Source organism: Ctenopharyngodon idella, chromosome 15 (assembly GCF_019924925.1).
Source record: "Ctenopharyngodon idella isolate HZGC_01 chromosome 15, HZGC01, whole genome shotgun sequence".
In the NCBI taxonomy this organism is placed as follows: Eukaryota; Metazoa; Chordata; class Actinopteri; order Cypriniformes; family Xenocyprididae; genus Ctenopharyngodon; species Ctenopharyngodon idella.
This window is the reverse complement of record NC_067234.1, coordinates 27,268,329-27,290,244: the sequence shown is the minus strand read 5'-3', so window position 1 is coordinate 27,290,244 and position 21,916 is coordinate 27,268,329. Positions and strand designations below refer to the sequence as shown.

Below are 21,916 nucleotides of genomic sequence, written 5' to 3'. Positions count from 1 at the left end.
ATCCACACATTTTACAAGTCAATTTTATCCAAAAAGTGTAAAATCCGACTCAGGGTTGCTATCAAAACATTGCTGTTTGAGCAGCCTGACATTGCCTCGACCAATAGCGTGAGTTCAGGGCGGGGCTATTTGTTTCCCTGACTAATAGCAGGTGGGGGCGTGTTCAGAGAAACCTGTGCGAAAACAGTCACTATTTTTGCAATTCCGTTTGGTGACGGTAGGGGTACACAAAAGTGTGAGTTCTGCAATCTAATAATATACAGTAAAAGCAGCAAATGCTTAAAACTTAATTTTTCTTTAATATAATTACATTCTTAAAGACTATATTTCAAACTTAAAGGCCTATATAAAAAAAGTGTACGGAATTTTACAAAGAATTGTTGCTGTGCCTGATGTACAGTTTTTTTTCCTCCCTTGAGTATCGCCGGCGAACCTGCGTAAAAACATCACTGAGCGTAGTCTGCGCTGGGATCTTGTCGGGGTCCTCGGTACCACCACCCCGAAACATGGATAATCCATTCTGACCGCTTGACTACAGCGGCCGTGTTCTGAGATCGCTCGTTCGGGGCTACGCCCACACTGAGCTCCTGATCCTAGGGCAGGCAGGCAGAGTGTAAAATGGCGCACAGCTGTCGGTGGCGGTTCCCTGCTCGGCCCGGAGGGAGCAGCAGCTCGGGCACCGGGAGAAAAGCGGGCCGAATTCGAGTCAATGCTTCCCTCCTAAACAGCGCGGGGACTAATCCGAACGCGAACGGGCTCGGGCCCGGTTTCGACGCTGCGTTGCAAGTGTCCGCTGCCATCAGCAGCAACCTGCAGAAATTTCGGGATGTTTTGGGGGAGTCGAGCGGCTCCAGCAGCGGGGAGGTAAGCGGGACCCTGGCTAAAGCGTTAGCCTCATTCATGATCAATGCAGGAATTACAAATAACTCCGCGGCTGTGTAGCAGCTCCAAGTTGCTCAGTGAGGAGAGTGAGTGAGTGAGTGTGCTAGTTATTTTGCTGCGCAGCAGACACATGCCTCCATCCATGTGCTGTTTTTCTCACTATGGGACCACTGACAGGCTAAACTGCTAGCTAGCCCACATCAAAACACGCACCTATTCATAACTAATGACTGATGTTGCTGTGCTTCTGTAGTCTATAAGTCTATGTCGAGGCGTTCGAGCATCATATTTTGGGACCCTGAAGAGTTTACTGCCATTTTTGACAGGATGGAGATGTGAAGCTAGATAACTGTAGGCTGTTCTGGGCTGAACTTCAATTTAACTCGGCGTCTCGTGCGTTTCATGTGACACCGCTTTTTGACTTAAAACATTATGAAAGCACTTTTTAAGCTAAAAAGAACAGAGAATACTCAGAATAACGTGCAGCTTCTGTAAAAAATGAAGTGCAAAAGAGCTAAAAGACATATAAAGGATTAAGTTTAAAGATATTTAGCACCTTTCAGTTACTCAAAAAACTCAGTTGCTCTTTTACCCCAAAAAGAGATTAAATTATACATTTGATGACTCTAAATTGGACTTCCAAGTTGGCCCAGTGTATCTTTCACCAAAAGACAGCTTAGATCAAGACTGGTGGTGTATAACGTAATTTCCTCTTTTAGAGAAATAAGCTGGTTAGGGTGTTTCAATAAGCATAAATGAGACGATTTTAGCAGGACTGAACACCTGGTGCCAGTTTGTTGTTGTTTGAGCATTTAGCGATAGCACGCAGAGTGCATCTATCCCAGCTGTAGTCTCTTTGGAATTTAAACTTTATTTTAAAGTATTGACCTACACGATAGAGGTAGATTGAGCTCAGAAGATGTAATATTCTGTTCCTAAAACTACTGTGTCCGTGCACTTCAGATATTATTTTGTCCAGTTATACATTGCCCTCTAGCTTGGGTTAAGAAATGGATGATGCTAGTAGCAGTAAACAGTGTTGCTATAAAATATGCAGCATGGTGTGTTTATTTAGCGGAGAGTGGGCCATATATTCACAAATCGTTCATTTTGTTGCAAAAGTTTGCAGTGTGTAATTTTAAACCTCTTCTGTTTGATCTCCTTCACCCTCGAGAGGAGGCTGGCTAACGTGTTAGCCTGTTAGCATCCGCTGATGCACGGGAAAATGGGAGGTGGACATGTTTTTTTTCCCTCTCAGATATTGCGTAGTAGCAGTACGCATTCGGAAAAAATGTCATTTCTAAGAGGAATCAAGCGATTCCTGTGCAAAACCTCGCCGAGGCTACAAGGACCATATGTTTAGTCAAAGACACGCCAAATGCAGCGTTTTGAGCGGTGCAAACGGCGGTTACAATAAAAGGCAGCTTTTGACGGAGGTTGTTATGTGTGGGGGTGTGTACTGTGACAAACTACCATCTTCCTTTCTCAGTAGTAGAGCGCTGCGCATCGGAAACGCGGGGAGATCGAAACGAGAGCGGGCGCGAACCAGAAACACGCAAATAGCGTGCTTGATTTTAACTTTCGCCTACGGGAAATTTTGCGTTTGAAAACGTGGCGCAGATTTAAGTGCGTGGTGGATATGTGGTTATTGGACATGATGTCTTAAGATCTTCAGGCGTGTATGTGTACACACGCACACACACATATATACAGTCTACTCACCATAATTAACCAATTTAAAATTATTGCTTTAGTCTTTTTGTGTACATACGTTGTGGTTTGTTTGCCATGGTAAATCACTCAGAACCATGTCAACCAATGTTTATAACGGTTTATAAATGTCATCATTGAATCAAAATAGACCTATTTGTTTTTTTTATAGGCCTAGTTCTTCACGGTCTTATTGTTAAAATGTGTGTTATTGAAAACAGTTGTTTTTATAGGTTTTAATAAAAATGTAATAGCTTGCTCCACCTCTAAAATAACTTTCTTTGTTTTGTGATGTCACTTAGGCCATGCAGGCAATTGAATAATGTTGCCAAATAGCAATTATTGAATATCCTGTTTCATTCATAAATATACCTCAGTATGGATGTAAACAAGTATGTAAATGTCAAATTATTTTAAGAAATAATTGTAAAAATAGCAACCAAGCCATACATTTCCAATGCTTTTATTGTGTGCATTTGTAGCAGTTCAGTATGCTTTAATACACACTTGGAGTCTTTTTGAAGAGTGCTCAATTAAACCACGAATCCATTTGTGAAACGTATTAGTATACAAGCCAGACAGACGGCTAAAATCCCAGCGGAGCTTGCAGCTCATGCGAGTTGCGGACACAGCATTGTAGTTTCATTCAGAGGGGATGTTGTGCCTGGGTAGGATTGTTCTGGTTCATCGCAGCCCGCTGAGCTCACAGAGCAGCCTAAGGCCAGTAGCATGCTCAGTAAACAGAAGCACGCCGCCCCTCCTTCCCGTCAGACCCAAATCCAACAGCACGGGCCCACAGGGCCCCCAATAGGATTTCACTTCTGATGGCTGCCTTTTAGACTACTTCATTAACCCATTTGGACGGCTTAAAATGTTTACATAGAGGTAATGCGTCTGCGTGATTTTCTTGCAGCTCCAGAAATCACAGCTTGCTTTCGCTTTCATCTTCCAAACCATATTTTTGTCTAAATCTAAAGTGCAAATACAAGTCCGTGGCTGTTTGCTAGACAACTGTTACTTTCAGGAGGTGTCCTGTTTAAGTCTCCATTCATCGGTTTCTTTGTGAGGGACACCATTTGGCTTGCCTTTTAATGTCCAGAGTAAAGCCCCGCTTACAGAAGCAGAATGAGGATCAATATCAAGGCCTCATACAAAAGTGCAGTTGAATGGATACAGCAAATGAATGCTTTGCTCTGCTGCTTTCTAATGAATGGCGTGGCCTATACGGAGCGAAGAAGTCCAGCAGGTGTTTGGCCTATTTATCTGGAGAGGGCCCTGTCCCCTAGACAGCGTGTGGATCATAGCAGGAAGCTTTGTGTCTGCTTTTATTCCAGCCTTTAAGAAGTGCAGGCAGCTGAAAGAGCACAGACGTGGATATCAAAGGGTGAAGAGCAAGCCCTCCTCCCCCTGGGACAACGCTGGGAGGGAATTAGACACAGGCCGTCCCATCCATGGCTTTATTCCGCTTTTGTAGGCGGGCAGAGGGGGTTTCGCCTCGCGCTTTTTGCTCTGGGGGGGAGCAGCAGCAGCCATTGAGCGCATGGAGCAATTCTTTCCAAATTTATGTCCCTCATTACACCTCGCAGGAGGCACATCTTTGTTTTTATCTTAAAGCCACGGCTCCTCATTAGCGTGGGTGTGAGGTGTTGGAACATGTTGTTTCAGAAACTCTCAGTTTTAGGTGCTTTGAATGTGGGTGCATGAGCAACATCAGAGCATTAGATCTGCATCTCATGAAGGGAAATTTCTCCTGATGCCTTTTGTGTTTTGAAAGTATTTCGAGATGCTTCAATAATCATCGCTGCGAACTACCGGGGTTCCCCAGCAGTTTCGTGTTGTTTTTACTGGGGGTTCTGAAACAACCTAAACGATTTCTCATGTGTGACCACGTAAAGTTTTTTTTTTTTTTTTTTTTTTTAAGTCATATGTCCATACAGGTTTCATTTGCTATGAGTTGTCTTGGGTTTGTCCATTTTGGCCGTAAGCTGAGAATGCTATCAGTCTGACCCCAATTTAATGTTTTATGCAATGCATTTATTTTTTATACAGGCATTTTTGAGGGAATCTGATGCCTCAGCAGTTGTCAAAACTTCACATTGTTTAGAAAATGGTGATTCAGTGAATTTATGAAAGGCCTTACTATCACATATCCCCAGGCTTAGAGATGATAATCAGTTACATGTCTTGATGTGGATGTGTTGGCTTACTGTGATTATAGGGGGGTGTGTGTGTGTGTGTGTGTGTTTGGTATCGTTGGCCACACACACAGTAGTGCAATTATGTCCCGCTCTGGGGAGGGAGAGTTGCCAGGTTGCAGTGTGCTTGCCAGTTTATGCCCAATTCTTAAGCGAACTGTAGATGCCATGTTGAGCAACTTTCCTGGGTTTGTGACCATCTGCTCAGAACAGGATGTAATGAGTTTATGTAAACAAATAGTCTTGTTTGCTTACCTTTTATTCACAGGAACTCTGAAGTGGCACAGACAAGTGCTTTTATCTGCTCTTTTTAGAATGGAGGATGTTTTGATCCTGTCCCTCTACTGTACATAGTCATATGTTTGGTGTTTTGATGATCACCCTTTTCACAACCAGACATTCTTAAAACTCAGTGGCCCTAAGAAATATCAAACCATAAAATATCAAACCAAGCAGCATCTGCAAACAAATGGTTGTAGGAACTTTTCTGAGACATTTTTACAATTACTTTTAACCAGCTGGTTTCAAAGTGATTGTCACTTTTATTTTTTTTGGGGGGGGGGAAAGGTATTATTAGTTATTAAACATAAATATAGCAGTTCTATATTATTATTATTATTATTATTATTATTATTATTATTATATTTATTATGTTGTATTTATTTTTTACTTAAAGTGCATTCTCTTTAAAACATGTTTTCTTTTTTCTTTAAAGACTATTTTTAGAAATATAGCACATTTCTATTATTTGTATTCTTTGCTTAGTGGTATTTCTTTCAAATTTTCTGTTCAAAATAAAGACCAAGTTCTTTATTATTCTATATTCTTAAGTCAGTTTATTTTAGAAATGTAGCAGTAGTAGTATTATTATCATTTGCTGTAAGCAGCTTTGTGTGAATTTATGTAATGTTAAATACATTCATAATTTTTTTCTTCTTTTCTTTCTTTGGTAATTTTTTTTTAATTTTTTGAAAAAACAGTTTGGGGAATAAAGAAGAGGGAACACTAATAAAGAAAGTAGAGAATAACAAACAAGTGTTTTTGTGTCACCCTCTCTGCCACCACTTTCTCTCCTCCCCCATCCTGCTCTGGCAGCAGGTGCTCGGGCGCCTTGGCCGAGCCGAGTGTCACTTTCTCGAGCCCAGTATCGCCGTCCCCCCCCCCCCCCCCCCCCCCCCCCCCCGTCTCAGCCGTGGGTGTTGATTGAGTAGCTCTGTCGAAGCGGATAGTCAGAAAAACTTGTAGTGTGTGGGTGGGTTGTTTAGATTAGCTTTTCATGTGTCCTTGTTGGCCACTGAGCCTTTTCATCATGTTGCATCTTCGCTCCATGCCTTTATGGTTAGAATGATGCTCTCTACCCTGTTTCTCCCACCCTGCATCCCTCCGTCCCTCCTCCCTTTCCTCATGTCTAAGGATGTTGTTTACATCTTGCAGTGTGCCTTGCGCACAAGGTGGAGGAGGGTGTGTGTGTGTGTGTGTGTGTGTGCGTGCGTGTGCGTGTGCCAGAGCATGCTTTTGAGTGCCTGAGGCAGAGTCGTGCTGTCATTGAGAGCTACTCATGGTGTCACACTGACTTTGAGCTCCACTGCTTGCAGCTCTCTAGTACTCTATCACCTTCGGCTCAACAGTAAAGCTGCAATGAAGTCAAAGTAGCTCTGAGAGCCTGCATCCAAAAGAGCTGGAGGAAAAATATTAGATTTTTTCACTATCAATAAATGTTCACTGTAAACATTATCTCTGGAGGGTTATGCGTATAATTTCAGCCAGAAGATCTGGATCAGGTCTTCATTTTTATTTTAATTTTTACTTGTCTTTTATCTATTAGATATGAAGAAAATGCTCAATTAAGATGATCTGTTAACACTGATCATCTAATAACACACTCTCATTTAATTTTGGTCTGCTTCCCATAAGAAATTTGTCACCATATGTTGAAATTAAAGCTGAATGGGGATTTGTTAGTGAGATTGGACATGTATGTGTGCAGTCTCCGGCGGCATCTGTTCTACAAACTGGACCGAAGGGAATTTAGCTGCAGCCCCACATGCTGCTATAAATAAAGAATATGAAATGAAACGCCCCCTAAGGCTTGAAAATCAACACAATAGGCTGTTTAAGGAACTTGCAGACATTAATCATCTTTTGAGAGGAGAGGTAGGGCCTAGTACATAGTGAAATGATGTCAGTACTTGTTCAATGTAATGAAGACCCATTTACTCTCTGTAATAGTAGTAGCTGTAGCAACATGTAGCCAACTATAAGGAAATGGTTGGACACGTAGGGCTGTCGCGGTGAAGGAATTTCCCCTTGCAGTGATTTTGAGTGGCTCCATATATTTATTTATTTTTTTGCTGTATAAAGTGTTACGATGATGTGGTCAGCAAGCACGAAGACGAATGAGATTGAGAACACCCAGGAGAATAACGCAAACCACACCATCAGAACTGACCAAGAAAAACTGAAACACGGGGATATAAATACAGGGGTAGAGCAAAGGTAACTGACCTAGACACAGGTGAAACTAATACATAACCATAGAAACAAAATCTGTAACATAATCAGTAACTAATGAAACCAAAACTAATCAGAGGAAACTGGAGCTAAAGGATGTCAAAATAAGGCCCACATAGCACAACATAAACCATTACGTTTACGCCAGTAAGTGGCGGCAAAGGACTCTCTTTAAGTGAGTCATTAAAACTTTCATTCACATAATGTTCAATTCATTATTGAAACAAGGTGTTGAAATTATGTTAACTTGGATCGGCACTTTACAAGACTCAACCGACGAACAGTGCATCGCTGGGGTAACACCAAGCTGATGCCTCGCTCCATAGAGATCAGTGGCATTGATTAAATGCATTGTCCAGCACTTTTTTTCCAGTTGGTGGAAAAAATTACATTCTTCACTCTTGTTATCATCGTTAACTTATTTATCGTTCAATACGCATGCATGAAATGTAAGGACATAGCCCAAAAATGTGCACAATCACGATTACCGTTGGCTTGTCAGCGTTGGGGAATTAAAATCACTTGCTCACTCTTTTCTGATAGTTGGTTGAAAATTATATATGTTAAATACATTTATAAATTTCCATATTAATTTAATTTTTTGTAGTTTTTTTTTTTCTTTCTTTTGTGTAAATTCATCCCCTTCAGACTACCAATGCTACAGCCATTCACATGCAGATAGATGTCTTTTGGCCATTGCCACATTTTTATATGAGCATTATGCTATGAGTGTTGAAACTAGCATGTTTAAAATGTGTCTTGTAAACTCTGCTCTTTCCTATTGAATTCCTCTTTATATAGCTGTTTTCGAATGCAAAAGCGGATCTGATTTAAATTCCTTTGTCAAATACAGGACTGCCTGGTTGACTACTTGATTATTTGATTTTAAAAACGTTACTTTTCATCTCTATTTCAGAAGTCAGTTACAGGGAATTCCTTTTGATGTGCTCCCAGTTTCAGTTAGGCCCATAAAATCCTTTTAAATGCTCAGTGGAACTCGCCTCTACACATACAGACAATTGAGTACATTTTCTCTCAGTGTGTGTCCTTGTGAGTACAACTTAATTCACACCAAGGACACTTCAATGACTGAGACATTTTTATCACAACATAAAACACAGTGTGCCCAGCTGCAGAGCAGACAGTAATTACAGTAATCATCTGCACTGTAAGCCTGTTGAAAAATCTGATAAATGTGGGAAATGTGGCTGACTTAAAGGGATATGGAGCATTTACGTTGACTCGAAAATGGAATTGGAATTATGGCTTACCTAAAATGTTATGACAGAATTAGATCAGGAAGGCAAGAGCCCAAATGGGCCATGTAATCAGCATTCCTCCCTGTATCCCTCATGTCAGGTGTGAGATAAGCACAGGGCTATCATAAAAGCCTGGAGCTTTATAAAATCCTATCATAGGACGTCTGCAAAGCTTAGCCTGTTTGATTGACAGAGGTGGAGCAGTTGTCAGGCGATACGGCCATTGCAACAGATGTCCTAACAGTGAGATCAGCATTGATGTCATGCAGCCTAGCGACAGCATCTCCTAAGGATACCTGAGTGGAATTGGCGGAACTGGTAATCTCAGTAGGAGGTGCCATCGCAGATTAGGGCTGGAACAATAAATCAATGCATTGCAAATCAAGAAATGATTCTGGATCGATTCTTAGATTTTCTGAATGCATCGCGATTCTCTCTCGAACTGATTCTGAGCTTAATTTTTAACAGCAGATTGCACTGCGTGCTTTAGAAACAGCCATATTCTGCTTGCTTCCAATTCCTTACACACACCACTTAAACCTTCTATAAAATAATCATTCATAAAGTTCATAAGTTAAAATTTACATGGGTGTTTGCAGTGGGCTGTTTACATTAATATTGTGTCATAAAAACATTCTGAGGTGCAAGTACATTCTCAGGCTCAGCTCAATGCACGAGCGCTCCACTTCGTGAGCATTTGAGCGTGAGATTAAAAACTAGCCTAGAGTGCCATCTGCTGTTAAAAACTAATTTCAGAATTGATTTGAGAGAGAATTGCGATGCTTTCGGAAAATCTCAGAATCAAGTGATGCATTGATTTATTGTCCCAGCCCTATCACAGATGTGTTTGTTACTTTCTCAAGTTGTCGGAAGAACACGGATGTTGGTTTTCCTACTTTTGAGTGATTAAAAGTCTGTTCTTTTGGACAATCCGGTGAGTAGATGCCAGGCTGAAAATTGATTGTTTCATTTAGGTTACAACCAAATCTCACAAAAACTGTTTGCACTGGATTCAGATGAATGGTCTCTTAATTCATTAGGGTTAACTTGATCTTTCAGTGATGACAGGGTCATTTAATGCATTATTGCATTTTTATTATAAGGGTCATGTTAAAGGGTTAGTTCACCCAAAAATGAAATTTCTGTCATTAAGTACTCACCCTCATGTCATTCCAAACCCATAAGACCTTCGGTCATCTTTGGAACACAAAGCTATTTTTGATGAAATCTGAGAGGTATCTGAACCACACATAGGCAGCAACATCATTTCTCTTTTCAAGGCCCAGAAAGGTAGCAAAGACATCGTTAAAATAGTCCACGTGGCTACAGTGGTTCAGCCACACGAGAATGAACCTCATTGGTTACACAGCACATTTGAGCTTCCGGAAGAGGTTTGTTCTTGTGCGTCATTCATTTTCGGTTGAACATAGGGCTGGACGATTAATAAAAGTAATCGAAACCGAAATTCAGAACCTCTAACCGACGTAATTTTCCCATGTCGGTTATTTCGTTTTTTTAATCCTGTTGATACTTCCCCCTTAAAAACATACTACCGCGTGTGTAGCCACGTGACTCTGCCCCATCCAGTCAGTGGCATAAAAGCAACACGGAGGTGAACGCCGGTTCAACACAGTATGGTGCGCGAGCGGTGAGCCTCGCTTCTTCACTAAACTTTGTCAGTTGTATTTGTTTTAAGGTTTGCCAGTTTGGACATTCAAGCGATTTTAGACGATTGGATGTATATTATTTCGAGCTACCATGCTCGCGCAACTGCATTGTGGCATGAACACTCATACAAACAGTAGCTGTGCAAAACGTGAAGATCGCGCGCACAGAGAGAAACACAGAAACTAGTTGTCAGCGCTGTCCTGTGATTTATCACTAAAGTAGCTTAAAAACTCAACTTATTATAGCATATATTTTTCTACTTTTGAAGTAACTATTTACAACTCACAACTTCACAATTAATAGAGAGACAGTATGACTAATTCACACACGCAATCACTCGTACTGGTACTGTACTAATTTATCTTACAACGAGCAGAAATCTGTAAGAAGTGTTACGAACCATAGATAAAATAACTGCTGATAGTGAGCTATGTCATGTCAGATCACTCTTTCAATAGGAAAAAATATCCCACCTTTAATAGTCAAGCATATTTACAGTACAAACCTTGTCAGTGAACTATGAGGGCAAAAAAAAAAAAAAAAACAGAAACAAAATAATCGTTCATTAATCATAATCGAGGTAAAATGTTCAGTTAATCGAGGTTTTGATTTTAGGCCATAATCGTCCAGCCCTAGTTGAATATCTGTTTATGTTCGCTGATCAAAGTTTATATGTGAGTAAAAGCCTAAATTAAATCTTTTCATAATAAAAAGAGATCGAGTCTCTTCAGAAAATTTACTAAACCGCTCGATTCATATGGATTAGTTTTCCAATCTCTTTGTAAACCTTTTGAAGCGTCAAAGATCAGGTTGCAAAGGCAGTCTGTGGAAGGACAGAATACTGTCAGATTTCATCAAAAAGATCTTCATTTGTGTTCCGAAGATGAACAAAAGACTTGAGGGTTTTGAACATCATGAGGGTGAGTAATTAATGACAGATTTTTCATTTTGGGGTGAACTAACCCTTTAATGAGTGGTCTCTTGGCCTCAGCATTTTCTCACTCATGAGATGGTAATGTAGCAAACTGAATGACTCTTTAGACAATAGCAACTTTGGTTTTGTGAACACATATTTAGAAAAAAACAAAATCTCTTTGGGTTAAATCACATAAACTGACACCATCGAACCAACCTGAATCTCACCTTTTTTTTTTTTTTTTTTTTTTTTCTTTCTTTTTTTTAAATTTTCTTTTCTTTAGGAGGAATTTGGAGGCTTTACCACAGTCAGTGACTACAGAAGAATACACAGCCCAGGAAGGACGTTAATAGGTAAAGTATCACTTACATCTCTTAATTGTGTATTCTTTCTCCAAGTGTGTTGTAAAATAATTTTGATTGAAAAATTTTAATTGGGACTAGGCTTGCTGCGATAGTCTGCGTTACATGGTGTTCAGCCACACACCAATTACATCACTTGCCTACAACGGCACTGCCCTCTAACGTCGTTATAGAAATAAAAATCATTTAGTTCAGTTGGAGAACAGACACTAAAATTAAAAACTGAACACGTCTACTCAATTCACCATGAGCCTAACGAGAGTCATAGCATAGATCAGCATAGTGTATGCGGTTTCTCCAAACTGTCTTTTGTTTTGTTAATGAATGTTCTACATTTAATATAAGCAAATTCATATTCGTTTCTTATTTATTTGGTTCCACAGTGTTTTTGTTGTTTAAACTTTATGTAAGTTATTTGTTATTTTATATTAGGCTTATAGCATGGTTTATGCAGTGCTTATTATTTTTTGTTAATAAAGCTGTCTTATTCATTTTGTTAATCAAAGTTCTATGATTAATATAAGCGAGTTTGTCATTGTACCGTTTTGTTGTTGTGTTTTTCATTAAGAATAATAATGAACCCACCATTCAATGCTGCCCCCGAATTGCTGCTAATTCGAAAGCAAAAGTAAATTGCGCACGGCCATTCATAACAGGTCTGGGAGAATAAATCGATTTATCTCAATTCATGGATTGATTCAGAGATTTTCCGAATGCATCACGATTCTGAGCTTAGTTTCTAACAGCAGATTGCGTTCTAGGCTAGTTTTTAACCGCACGCTCAAATGCTAATGAAGAAGAGCGCTCATGTATTCGGCTATGTACTTCCACCTCAGAATGCTTTTATGACGCAAGATTAATGTAAACAGCCCACTGCAAACACCCTTGTAATTCGCTTCAACCTTTTCGAACTTTATAAATGATTTTATAGAAGGTTCAAGTGATGTGTGTAAGGAATTGGAAGAGAGCAGAGTACGGCTGTTTCTAAAGTATGCAGTGTCATCTGCTGTTAAAAACAAAGCTCAGAATCAATTCGAGAGAGAATCGCGATGAATTCTGAAGATCTCAGAATCGATCCAGAATCATTTCTCGATTTGCAATTCAACGATTTATTGTCCCAGCCCTAATTCATAAGCGATTTAAATACGAGATCGAAAAGAGGGAAAAACTCCAAAGTTGTTGTCACACATTGATTAACCGGTGTGAAAATTTCCTTACTGTCACATCCCTAATTGTGACCTTTTAAGGTCTAACTTGCTATGTTGCTCAATTGTAATTGAGATGCATTTAAGCATGAATAAATGTAGTGCTTGTTAATGGAGTGTTTCTCTTTCCGTCAGGTCCTGTCACACCGGAAAAGAAGCCCAGAGGACGTCCTCCTAGGGCTCAGGCTGCACAGAGGTTTGGCACTGGTATCGAGAAAGCTCCTTTGCCGGTCGCCACAGCTCCTACAGAGAAGGTAAAAAGACCACCAGGGAGGCCTCCTGGCACTGGAGAAAAAAAAAGAGGCCGCCCTCCTGCTTCTGCCAGCCAAAGGAGCTGGCAACAGAGCGGCCATGCACTGTCTGAAGATGGTAATGACGCGGTGTTGGAGTGCAGCTCCAGTCCTCCACATTGCAAGGAAGGTGTGGAGGACGAAGACAAGGAAAAAAGGCAAACTCCGCTTGGGTCTGGGCATCATCAGGGAACTGAGGCTAAGCTTCACAAAATCAGCCGAGAGTCCAAGGTGACCAAACTGAAAAGACTGCGGGATGTCAAACTGAGCCCTCTGAAGTCTAAGCTGAAGGCCATTGTGAAGAAGAGTGTTCCAGTTCCTGGTGTGCAAAGAAGAAAGCGGGGCAGGCCGCCTTCTGCCGAGCGCCTCAAAGCTGAGGCTGCTGCTGCTGCTGCTGCGCAGGCTGCTAATGCCTCCTCGGTCCAGGAGATGTCCACCACAGCATCTGGGACTGCCAAACATAAGGCCTTCAGGATTCGTCGGGAACAAGAATTGGGTGCCTGCACTCCACGTGATCTTAAGCTCAGGGCTTCTCATCCTGCTGATGAATGCACTAGCCCAGATCCCCATGACTCCTCTACAACAGTCAACCCAGTGACCCCAAATAAACCCGGGAGGCCGTTAGGGTTACGTCAGAGCCCTCGCCATATCAAACCTGTGCGGGTCGTTCCTCCCTCCAAACGCACTGATGCCACTATTGCAAAGCAGCTGCTGCAGCGGGCAAAGAAGGGGGCCCAGAAGAAGAAACTATTGGCAAAAGAAGCTATTGGCACCCAGGGAACTGCCAATCCTGAGGGTGGGAAGCACAGGAGGCGAACACAGCTAACAAACATCAGACAGTTTATCATGCCTGTTGTGAGCACTGTGTCCTTGCGCATCATCAAGACTCCAAAGCGGTTTATCGAGGATGAGGGCAGTTTCAGTACTCCACCAACACACATGAAAATTGCTAGATTGGACACGGCAGCTTCTGCCCCAGCACCTCAACCCATAGCATCATCCTCCCCAGCTCTTGTTTCCACAGCTCCCATCACAAGTGGAACCACTGCCACACCCGGGGCAGGGCCTGCTGTTGACTCTCTCCCTCCTCCCCCACCTCCTGTCCCAACTGGCAGTGCCACTGCCATTGCAGCTAGTCTCCTTAACAGCAGCTGCAACAATAGCACTAGCAACGGGCGCTTCAGTAGCAGTGCTGCATCCTGTGGCTCCAGCGCTGTTTCGCAGCATTCCTCTCAGCTCTCTTCTGGCGAGTCATCTCGATCCAGCAGCCCTAGTCTTGATGACTCCTCCTGTGATTCCCAGGCCTCTGAGGGCACCCAGGCCCTTTCGGAAGAGGGCGATCATTCCCCTGCCTCACAGGGAGAGACGGAGGCCAGCATGCACCACACCTCACACCCACCCTCACCACCCTCAGAGCCGGAGCCAGAGCATGTAGTATTGATGGAGCACAACAGACGTGGTCGCAAAGCTCAGAGTCATAGGAGGGGTGCTTTAGTCGCACGTGGTCGGGGTAGCCTGATTGGTGGAAGGAAACAGGTCATCATCAGCCCGGCCACAGGGGTTTCACAAGCTGGATCTCAGCAAGCCTCTTCCACTGCATCGTTGTCCTCTTCCCCACCACCACCTCCTCTTCTTAGCCCTTCTCAGCCTCCCCAGGCAGCTTCATCCAATGCATCTGAGCATCACTCCCACTCTCCATGGATGATGTCACATTCCATTGCCCCTTTTCTGCCCACCCCTCCAATACTTTCCAGCTCTCATGACAAACGTCGCTCCATACTACGAGAGCCCACTTTCCGCTGGACGTCTTTGTCATGTGCAGAAAATAAGTACTTCTCCTCTGCTAAGTATGCAAAGGAGGGCCTTATCCGCAAACCCACTTTCGACAACTTTCGTCCTCCTCCTCTGACTGCTGAAGATGTGGGACTCATGCCACCAGGGCCTGGTGGAGGTGGCGTTGCACCAGGAGGATTCCCAGCACCTGGTGGCGCATCTGGGACAAGTACCAGACTTTTCTCCCCCCTGCATCATCATCCTCACCACAATCACCACCAGCACCCCTCATCACGGATTGAAACGCCACTCCAAAAGCGCAGCCCCCTACTACGCCCCCCTTTCTTCACTCCAAGTCCGGCTCATTCCCGCATCTTTGAGTCTGTCACCCTCCCATCCTCCTCAGGGAGCAGCCCTGGCTCTCTGTCTCCCCTTCAGGTCTCACCAACATCAAACAAAAAGAGAAAGGGGTCTAGGTTCTCACGTGGACAACCCAGGTCACCTTCACACTCTATGACTACCAGGAGCAGTCAGTCAGGTGTTCAAACAGGGAAGGCCTCTGAACAATCTATGATTAGCAGTTCTGTTCCCATAAGTGTGACTGGAAATTCCAGCCCATTGCCTGGAGTTGCAGTCAGTGCACTTGCTCCCAGTGCCTTAAATCAAGCTTCTTTCAGCAGCTTCCCCTCAGGCTCCATTGGTCTTACAAGCCATGGAGTTTCAGATGGGCGGCGAGCAGCAGGAGGTCTTGGTGTGAGTGGGAGTTCTGCTTCATCTTCACAGCTCTTCCCTCTTTTTACCCCCAGTCCTCAAGGATCAGGTGGGGGTACTGGAAAAGCAGGAAGGGAACGGAGTGTTTCTGCTACTAGAGACACAGGTACAAAGGAGAAGGACAGGGAGACGGAGAAGAGTAGAGAGCGTGAAAAGGAAAACAAAAGAGATGGAAGGAAAGACTGGGATAAAAGAGGGAAAAGCTTTCCATCAGAGGCTTCCCCCAATTCTACATCCAGCCTCTTTGCGGTGGAGGCCAGGGACATTGAAGAATCTCTCACACAAAAAAGGACACCTGGTCGAAAGAAGTCAGTCACAGTTGACTCTGGTGCAGAGGCCTCCCCAAGCGACTCGGCAGCAGTTCAACCTGTTGGGGCCTTGTCATCCAAGGGTCGTCTGGCCAAAAAAGGCAGACCTTCAGAAAAGAGTATTGAAGCGGAGGGGGTAGAGAGGGAGAAGAACAAGGAGAAATTGAGTGCTCTTACCCAAGCGGGGCAGATGGGAAAACCCCCTGCAACCACATCACTGGGCTCTGTGTTAGCTCGTGCCGAGAAACAGCCAGTCACAGACAGGCGTGTTGCAGGACTGCTGAAAAAAGCTAAAGCTCAGCTCAATAAGTTAGAAAAGAGAGGGGTACAACCTGGTGATCAACCTAAATTACCGGTATGTCCTGTCTTTTGTTGTCCCCTTTTCTTTGGAAAATGTTCCTTGGTTGTTGAAGGCCGTTTCCATTTGTTTGTCCTGTGCAGGGTCAAGAAAGTGACTCCTCTGAGACGTCAGTCCGTGGTCCACGCATTAAGCATGTGTGTCGTCGTGCAGCTGTAGCTCTGGGTCGCAATCGTGCCGTGTTCCCAGATGATATGCCTACCCTTAGTGCCTTGCCATGGGAGGAGAGAGAAAAGATCTTGTCTTCCATGGGAAATGATGGTGAGAAAAAATCTTAGAACTAGTTTGATTTTGTTAAAATAAAGTGACATTGTTTTTAAATCTTTAATTGTATACTTGAATAGACAAATCATCAGTGGCGGGATCAGAGGAGGCGGAGCCACCCACACCTCCTATTAAGCCAGTAACGAGGCAGAAAACGGTCCATGAGGCCCCACCCAGGAAGGGCCGGCGCTCTCGACGCTGCGGGCAGTGTCCAGGCTGCCAAGTCCCAAATGACTGTGGGGTCTGCACCAACTGCTTGGATAAGCCCAAATTTGGGGGGCGCAATATTAAAAAGCAGTGTTGCAAGTGAGTGTGAAATTTTGTTAGAAATATAATAAATTGACGATTTCAGAACCTTTGCACATTAAAATTGCCCTTTGTGCTTGTGTCATCACAGAGTGCGGAAGTGTCAGAACTTGCAATGGATGCCGTCAAAGTTTCTTCAGAAGCAGGCGAAAGGTCAGTTTTCTGAGAATACCTTATTATAAACCAAAGATGCTCTTATATTTCAGTTAATTGTCTGTTTGAATTAACTTCAGGTAAAAAGGACAAAAGGAGGAATAAATTGACTGAAAAAAAGGATTCCCATCACAAATCCCAGTGTTCTGAATCGAGCCCCAAGCCAGCCGTTCCTCCAAAGGATGACCCTCCCCGTAAGAAAAGTGAAACTCCACCACCTGCACAGGGAGAGGACAAACAAAAGCAGACACAACCTTTATCACCATCTTCACCAGCTTCCTCCCCAAAGGACCTTCTGCTCTCTAGTGCTTCTGATGACCCCAAGCATTCTCAGACCCCTTTGAGCTCAGCCTTTAGAAAGGAACGGAAGCAGCAGCCCAGTTCTTCACCCACCTCCCTGCACGCTGACCCATCTTCCCCACCAGCACAGTCCCAGCAGTCCTTGCAGCAGCAAAGCCAAATGCCAGCAAAAAAGGAAGGTCTTGCAAAGTCCCAGCCCACTGAGCCCAAGAAGAAATCTCAGCAACAAAGTCAACCCAGCTCTGCAGCAGACACAGGTAAATAGATGAGGAGATTTACTGTTGCTAACTTAACACAGGGGTGTCCAATCCTGTTCCTGGAGGGCCAGCTTCTAGTCGAGTTTAGCTCCAGTAATAAACACCTGAGGTTTTTAGGATCACCAGAAATTTCCAGACAGGTCTGTTGTAGCTAAATTTTGCAGGAAGATGTCCTTCTATGAGCAGGATTGGACACCCCTGACTTAACATAGCCTTAATGTTTTTGTTTTGTGGTCATGTCATCTTTTAGCATCTGAAGCAAAGCTAAAGAAGCAGACCTCTCGATGTGTTCAACCACTCAAGCCTAAACCAAAAGAAAAGGTAAGCAGATCTTGCAGACAGCTTTATATTATTTTATTATGCCATAAACTGTTTCTACAAAAACAGTTGTGTCTCTTGCCTCTTCCCCTATGAATATTGGTTGATATTCTTTGTGATGTTGATATTCCTGAGGCTCATAGCACAAATGATGCCAAGGTTTCCCAGGGGATGCACATACTGACAAAATGTACCTTGAATACGCTGTAAGTCACTTTGGGTAAAAGTGTCTTGCATATGCACCAATGTAATGTAAATGTGATTGTTTACAGGAGAAACAGATACATAAACCTGACGACAGTACTTTAAACTCCCAGAGCACTCCTTCGACTGGGGGCACCGCCAAGCAGAAAGCGCCCTGCGATGGAGTGCATCGAATCAGAGTAGATTTCAAGGAGGACCATGACATTGAGAATGTGTGGGAAATGGGTGGGCTCAGCATTCTCACCTCTGTGCCAATCACCCCGCCGGTGGTGTGCTTTCTTTGTGCCAGCAGTGGTAATGTAGAGGTGGGCTGTCTTTTGTTTGTAATTCTTGTCTTATGAATTGAAGGAACAAAAATGATGAGATGTGTTTATATGGTTTGTTGTCTTCAGTTTGTTTTCTGCCAGGTGTGCTGTGAACCCTTCCACCTATTCTGCTTGGGGGAGACAGAACGCCCCCATGAGGAACAGTGGGAGAACTGGTGTTGTCGTCGATGCCGCTTTTGCCATGTCTGTGGCCGGAATTATCAGAAAACAAAAGTAAGACTTTCTATTCTGTTACATTTCTGTCACTTTATAGATTCCAGAAATTTCTGCAGAAATGCATTACAAAAAATAATAAAATTTTAATAATTTTTTTTAAATAATGCGAGACTAATAAAAGAATTACTATGCAAGTAACTCGATGGCAGGTATTTTCATGTTTTAAAGGGATAATTTCACCCAAAAAAGAAAATTCTGTCATTAATTACTCACCCTCATGTCGTTCCAAATCTGTGAGACTTTCGTTCATCTTCGGAACACATAAGAAGATATTTTTGATGAAATTTGAGAGCTTTCTTTCCCTCCATAGACAGCTATGCAATTACCACTTTGATGCCTCAAAAAGTTCATAAAGAGATCGTAAAACCAATCCATATGAATTGAGCGGTTTAGTCCACATTTTCTGAAGAGACACAATTGCTTTATATGATAAACAGATTTAATTTAGGCTTATATTCACATATAAACATTCATCAACCATTGGGGTAAAGGTTCATTCTTATGCAGCACATTTGAGCTTCCGCAAGAGGTTTCTTCTCGCATGTCAAGTGGATGTGGTTGAGCTTCTGTTTATGTTCGCTGATCAATGTTTATGTGAATAAAAGCCTAAATAAAATGTTCATCAGATAAAGCGACCAAGTCTCTTCAGAAAATTTGGACTAAACCACTCAATTCATATGGATTAGTTTTACAATATCTTTATGAACTAACCGCTCCAAACTGATTATTGATAGTGCAACATTTCGACCGTCAGGTCTTTATCAGACACAATGCTGTTATTTTCAATCTCGGACATCATGCTGCTTTTTTCTATTATTGTTATTTTGTTGTCCTGCACCTGAGCCCAATTAAGGTGGGACGTGCACACCTTATTTTTATTTTTGATTAATAGTAAAGTGTTTCCAACAGAAGTGATTTTTAAAGGAAGACATCATTGAAACAGAGGCAGGCACATTCTGTAGCACATTCTGATGTAATGGTTAAAGATAAATGGAAAAGTTTAATATTCAAAGCATGAGTCCGCTTGGATCAACAATGGTATGTTCTAATGAAAAATACCTCCTTATGAAAGGCAAATACTTGTCAGCTCTCTGGAATTATCATTTCCTTTTGGTACATTTAATAACCGACTAAGCAACTTCCAAGTTTAGTTTTTTTTTTTCCTCTCTAAAAGCCCCTAGCCACTCCCAAAACCTTCAGAAATGACAAACACTCAATGCCCAGATGGAATCAGAATTAAAAAAAAAAAAAATGTCTTTCCATCATCTAGCAGCTACTGGAGTGTGACAAGTGCCGAAACAGCTATCACCCTGAGTGCCTGGGACCCAACCACCCTACCAGACCCACCAAGAAGAAAAGAGTCTGGGTACTTAGACACTCTCAATCCTAGATGTCTGTAACATCTGTTGTATTTTTGCTTCGTTTTCCCATAATTATTTTTCCTTCTGCCACAGATTTGCACCAAGTGTGTGTGCTGTAAGAGTTGTGGAGCCACCAAACCAGGGAAGGCCTGGGATGCCCAGTGGTCACATGATTTCTCTTTGTGTCATGACTGTGCCAAACTCTTAGCTAAAGGTCAGTGCTGCACATCCTGGATGTTTATTATATGTTTCTAAACTATCACTAAACTATGTAATCTAAACTATGTTTTTCTTCTCCCAGGCAACTCCTGCCCACTCTGTAATAAGTGCTATGATGACGATGACTGTGATAGCAAAATGATGAAGTGCAGGAAGTGTGATTGCTGGGTCCATGCCAAATGTGAAAGTTTAACCGGTGAATTATCTGTTTTTCTCCACATCTCTTATCTGTCTTGTGGCATTATAGGGCACAATGACCTTTAACTAATAAATGTTGCTTGATTTAAATTACAGATGTACAAAATTTACAATTACTACTGTACAAACGTTTTTTTTTTTTTGTTGTTGTTGTTGTTTGTTTGGTTTTTTTTTTTTTTTTTTAAAGAAATTCAAAAAAATAAAAAATTTAGCAAAGAAGCATTAAATTGATCAAAAGTTACAATAAAGACATTTATAATGTTACAAAAGATTTCAATTTCAAATAAATGCTGTTCTTTTAAACTGTCTGTTCATCAAAGAATCCTGAAATAAAGTATCACTGTTTCCACAAAAATATTAAGCAACTGTTTTCAACATTGATAATAAGAAATGCTTCTTGAGCACCAAATCCGCATATTAAAATTATTTCTGAAGGATTCTGTGACACAGAAGTCTGGAGCAATGATGCTGAAAATTCAGCTTTAACATCACAGGAATAACTTACATTTTAGAATATAGGACTATTTAGATAGAAAAATTGATAATTTCTCACAATAATACTGTTTTTACTGTAGTTTTGGTCAAATAAATGCAGCCTTAGGGAGACTTCTTTCAAAAAAATTCAACAGTCTTACAGACCACAAACTTTTGAACGGTAGTATACGCATGTAGTTAAGATCTGGTCAGTTCTTACATGGCTATGGTTATTAAAGATAAGGTAGCATTCTAGATTTTGGATGCTTCTGTAATACAACACTATATAAGTAATCTTTCCCTTTGCATGTTTAGATGATATGTATGAGCTCTTGTCTAACCTGCCTGAGAGTGTGGTCTACACCTGCACAAACTGCACTGAGCCCCATCCCGCTGAGTGGCGGGCCGTCTTAGAGAAAGAAATTCAGAAGTCCATGCGGCAAGTTCTCACCTCCCTGCTCAACTCCCGCACATCCACACACTTGCTTCGCTACAGACAGGTAAATTGCCATCTCCAGTCCTAGAAGTTTTTACCAACTATATTTTCACCACCAAAGTGATGGCACTATCTTCTTTGTCTCAGGCGGTTATGAAGCCACCGGAGTTGAACCCAGAGACAGAAGAGAGCCTTCCCTCACGCCGTTCCCCAGAGGGACCTGACCCCCCTGTGCTGACGGAGGTCTCTCCACCAATTGATTCGCCGCTCGATTTGGAGTCTGTGGAGAAGAAAATGGATTCTGGACGCTATAAATCAGTGGTAAGAGTTTTTAAATATGTCCTCCTTTGAAACTGTTTAAAGCAAAAATGGTAGCTTTTATGTTTCTATTTTTCTTTGAAAGATTACCTGCTGCCTTTTGAGCTTCTAATGCAGCAGGGTTCATATGCCGGTCAAATGCATGAGGGCCAGGTGTCATTTTCTGCTCCTCTCTTTCAGCTGGAGTTCAGTGATGACATTGTGAAAATCATCCAGACAGCCTTCAATTCAGACGGAGGTCAGCTAGAGAGCAGAAAAGCCAACAGCATGCTTAAGTCCTTTTTTATCCGGGTGAGGAAAAGCTGGTGGACACACAATTCTGACAATGGAACATCTTGCAGTCCTACATTATTGTTTC

General features: G+C 42.3%; 1 protein-coding gene across 1 annotated transcript; it reads left to right on the top strand.

Moving 5' to 3' along the window:
- Window positions 1-79: 79 nt before the first annotated feature.
- Window positions 80-16,960, top strand: kmt2a (lysine (K)-specific methyltransferase 2A). The gene is made up of 6 exons (XM_051862532.1): window positions 80-864; window positions 11,425-11,494; window positions 12,844-16,205; window positions 16,292-16,469; window positions 16,553-16,778; window positions 16,870-16,960. The coding sequence occupies exons 1-6, from the start codon at window positions 619-621 to the stop codon at window positions 16,958-16,960; spliced, it is 4,173 nt and encodes a 1,390-aa protein (XP_051718492.1). The 5' UTR covers window positions 80-618.
- Window positions 16,961-21,916: the final 4,956 nt, after the last annotated feature.

What these genes read in the sequence shown, in the direction of transcription:
- kmt2a (XM_051862532.1), top strand. Translation starts at nt 619, where the DNA reads ATGGCGCACAGCTGTCGGTGGCGGTTCCCTGCTCGGCCCGGAGGGAGC. An exon ending in GCGGCTCCAGCAGCGGGGAG is followed by an intron (nt 865 to 11,424) that starts GTAAGCGGGACC and finishes TCTTTTCTTTAG; the next exon opens with GAGGAATTTGGAGGCTTTAC. An exon ending in ATTAAAAAGCAGTGTTGCAA is followed by an intron (nt 16,779 to 16,869) that starts GTGAGTGTGAAA and finishes GTGTCATCACAG; the next exon opens with AGTGCGGAAGTGTCAGAACT.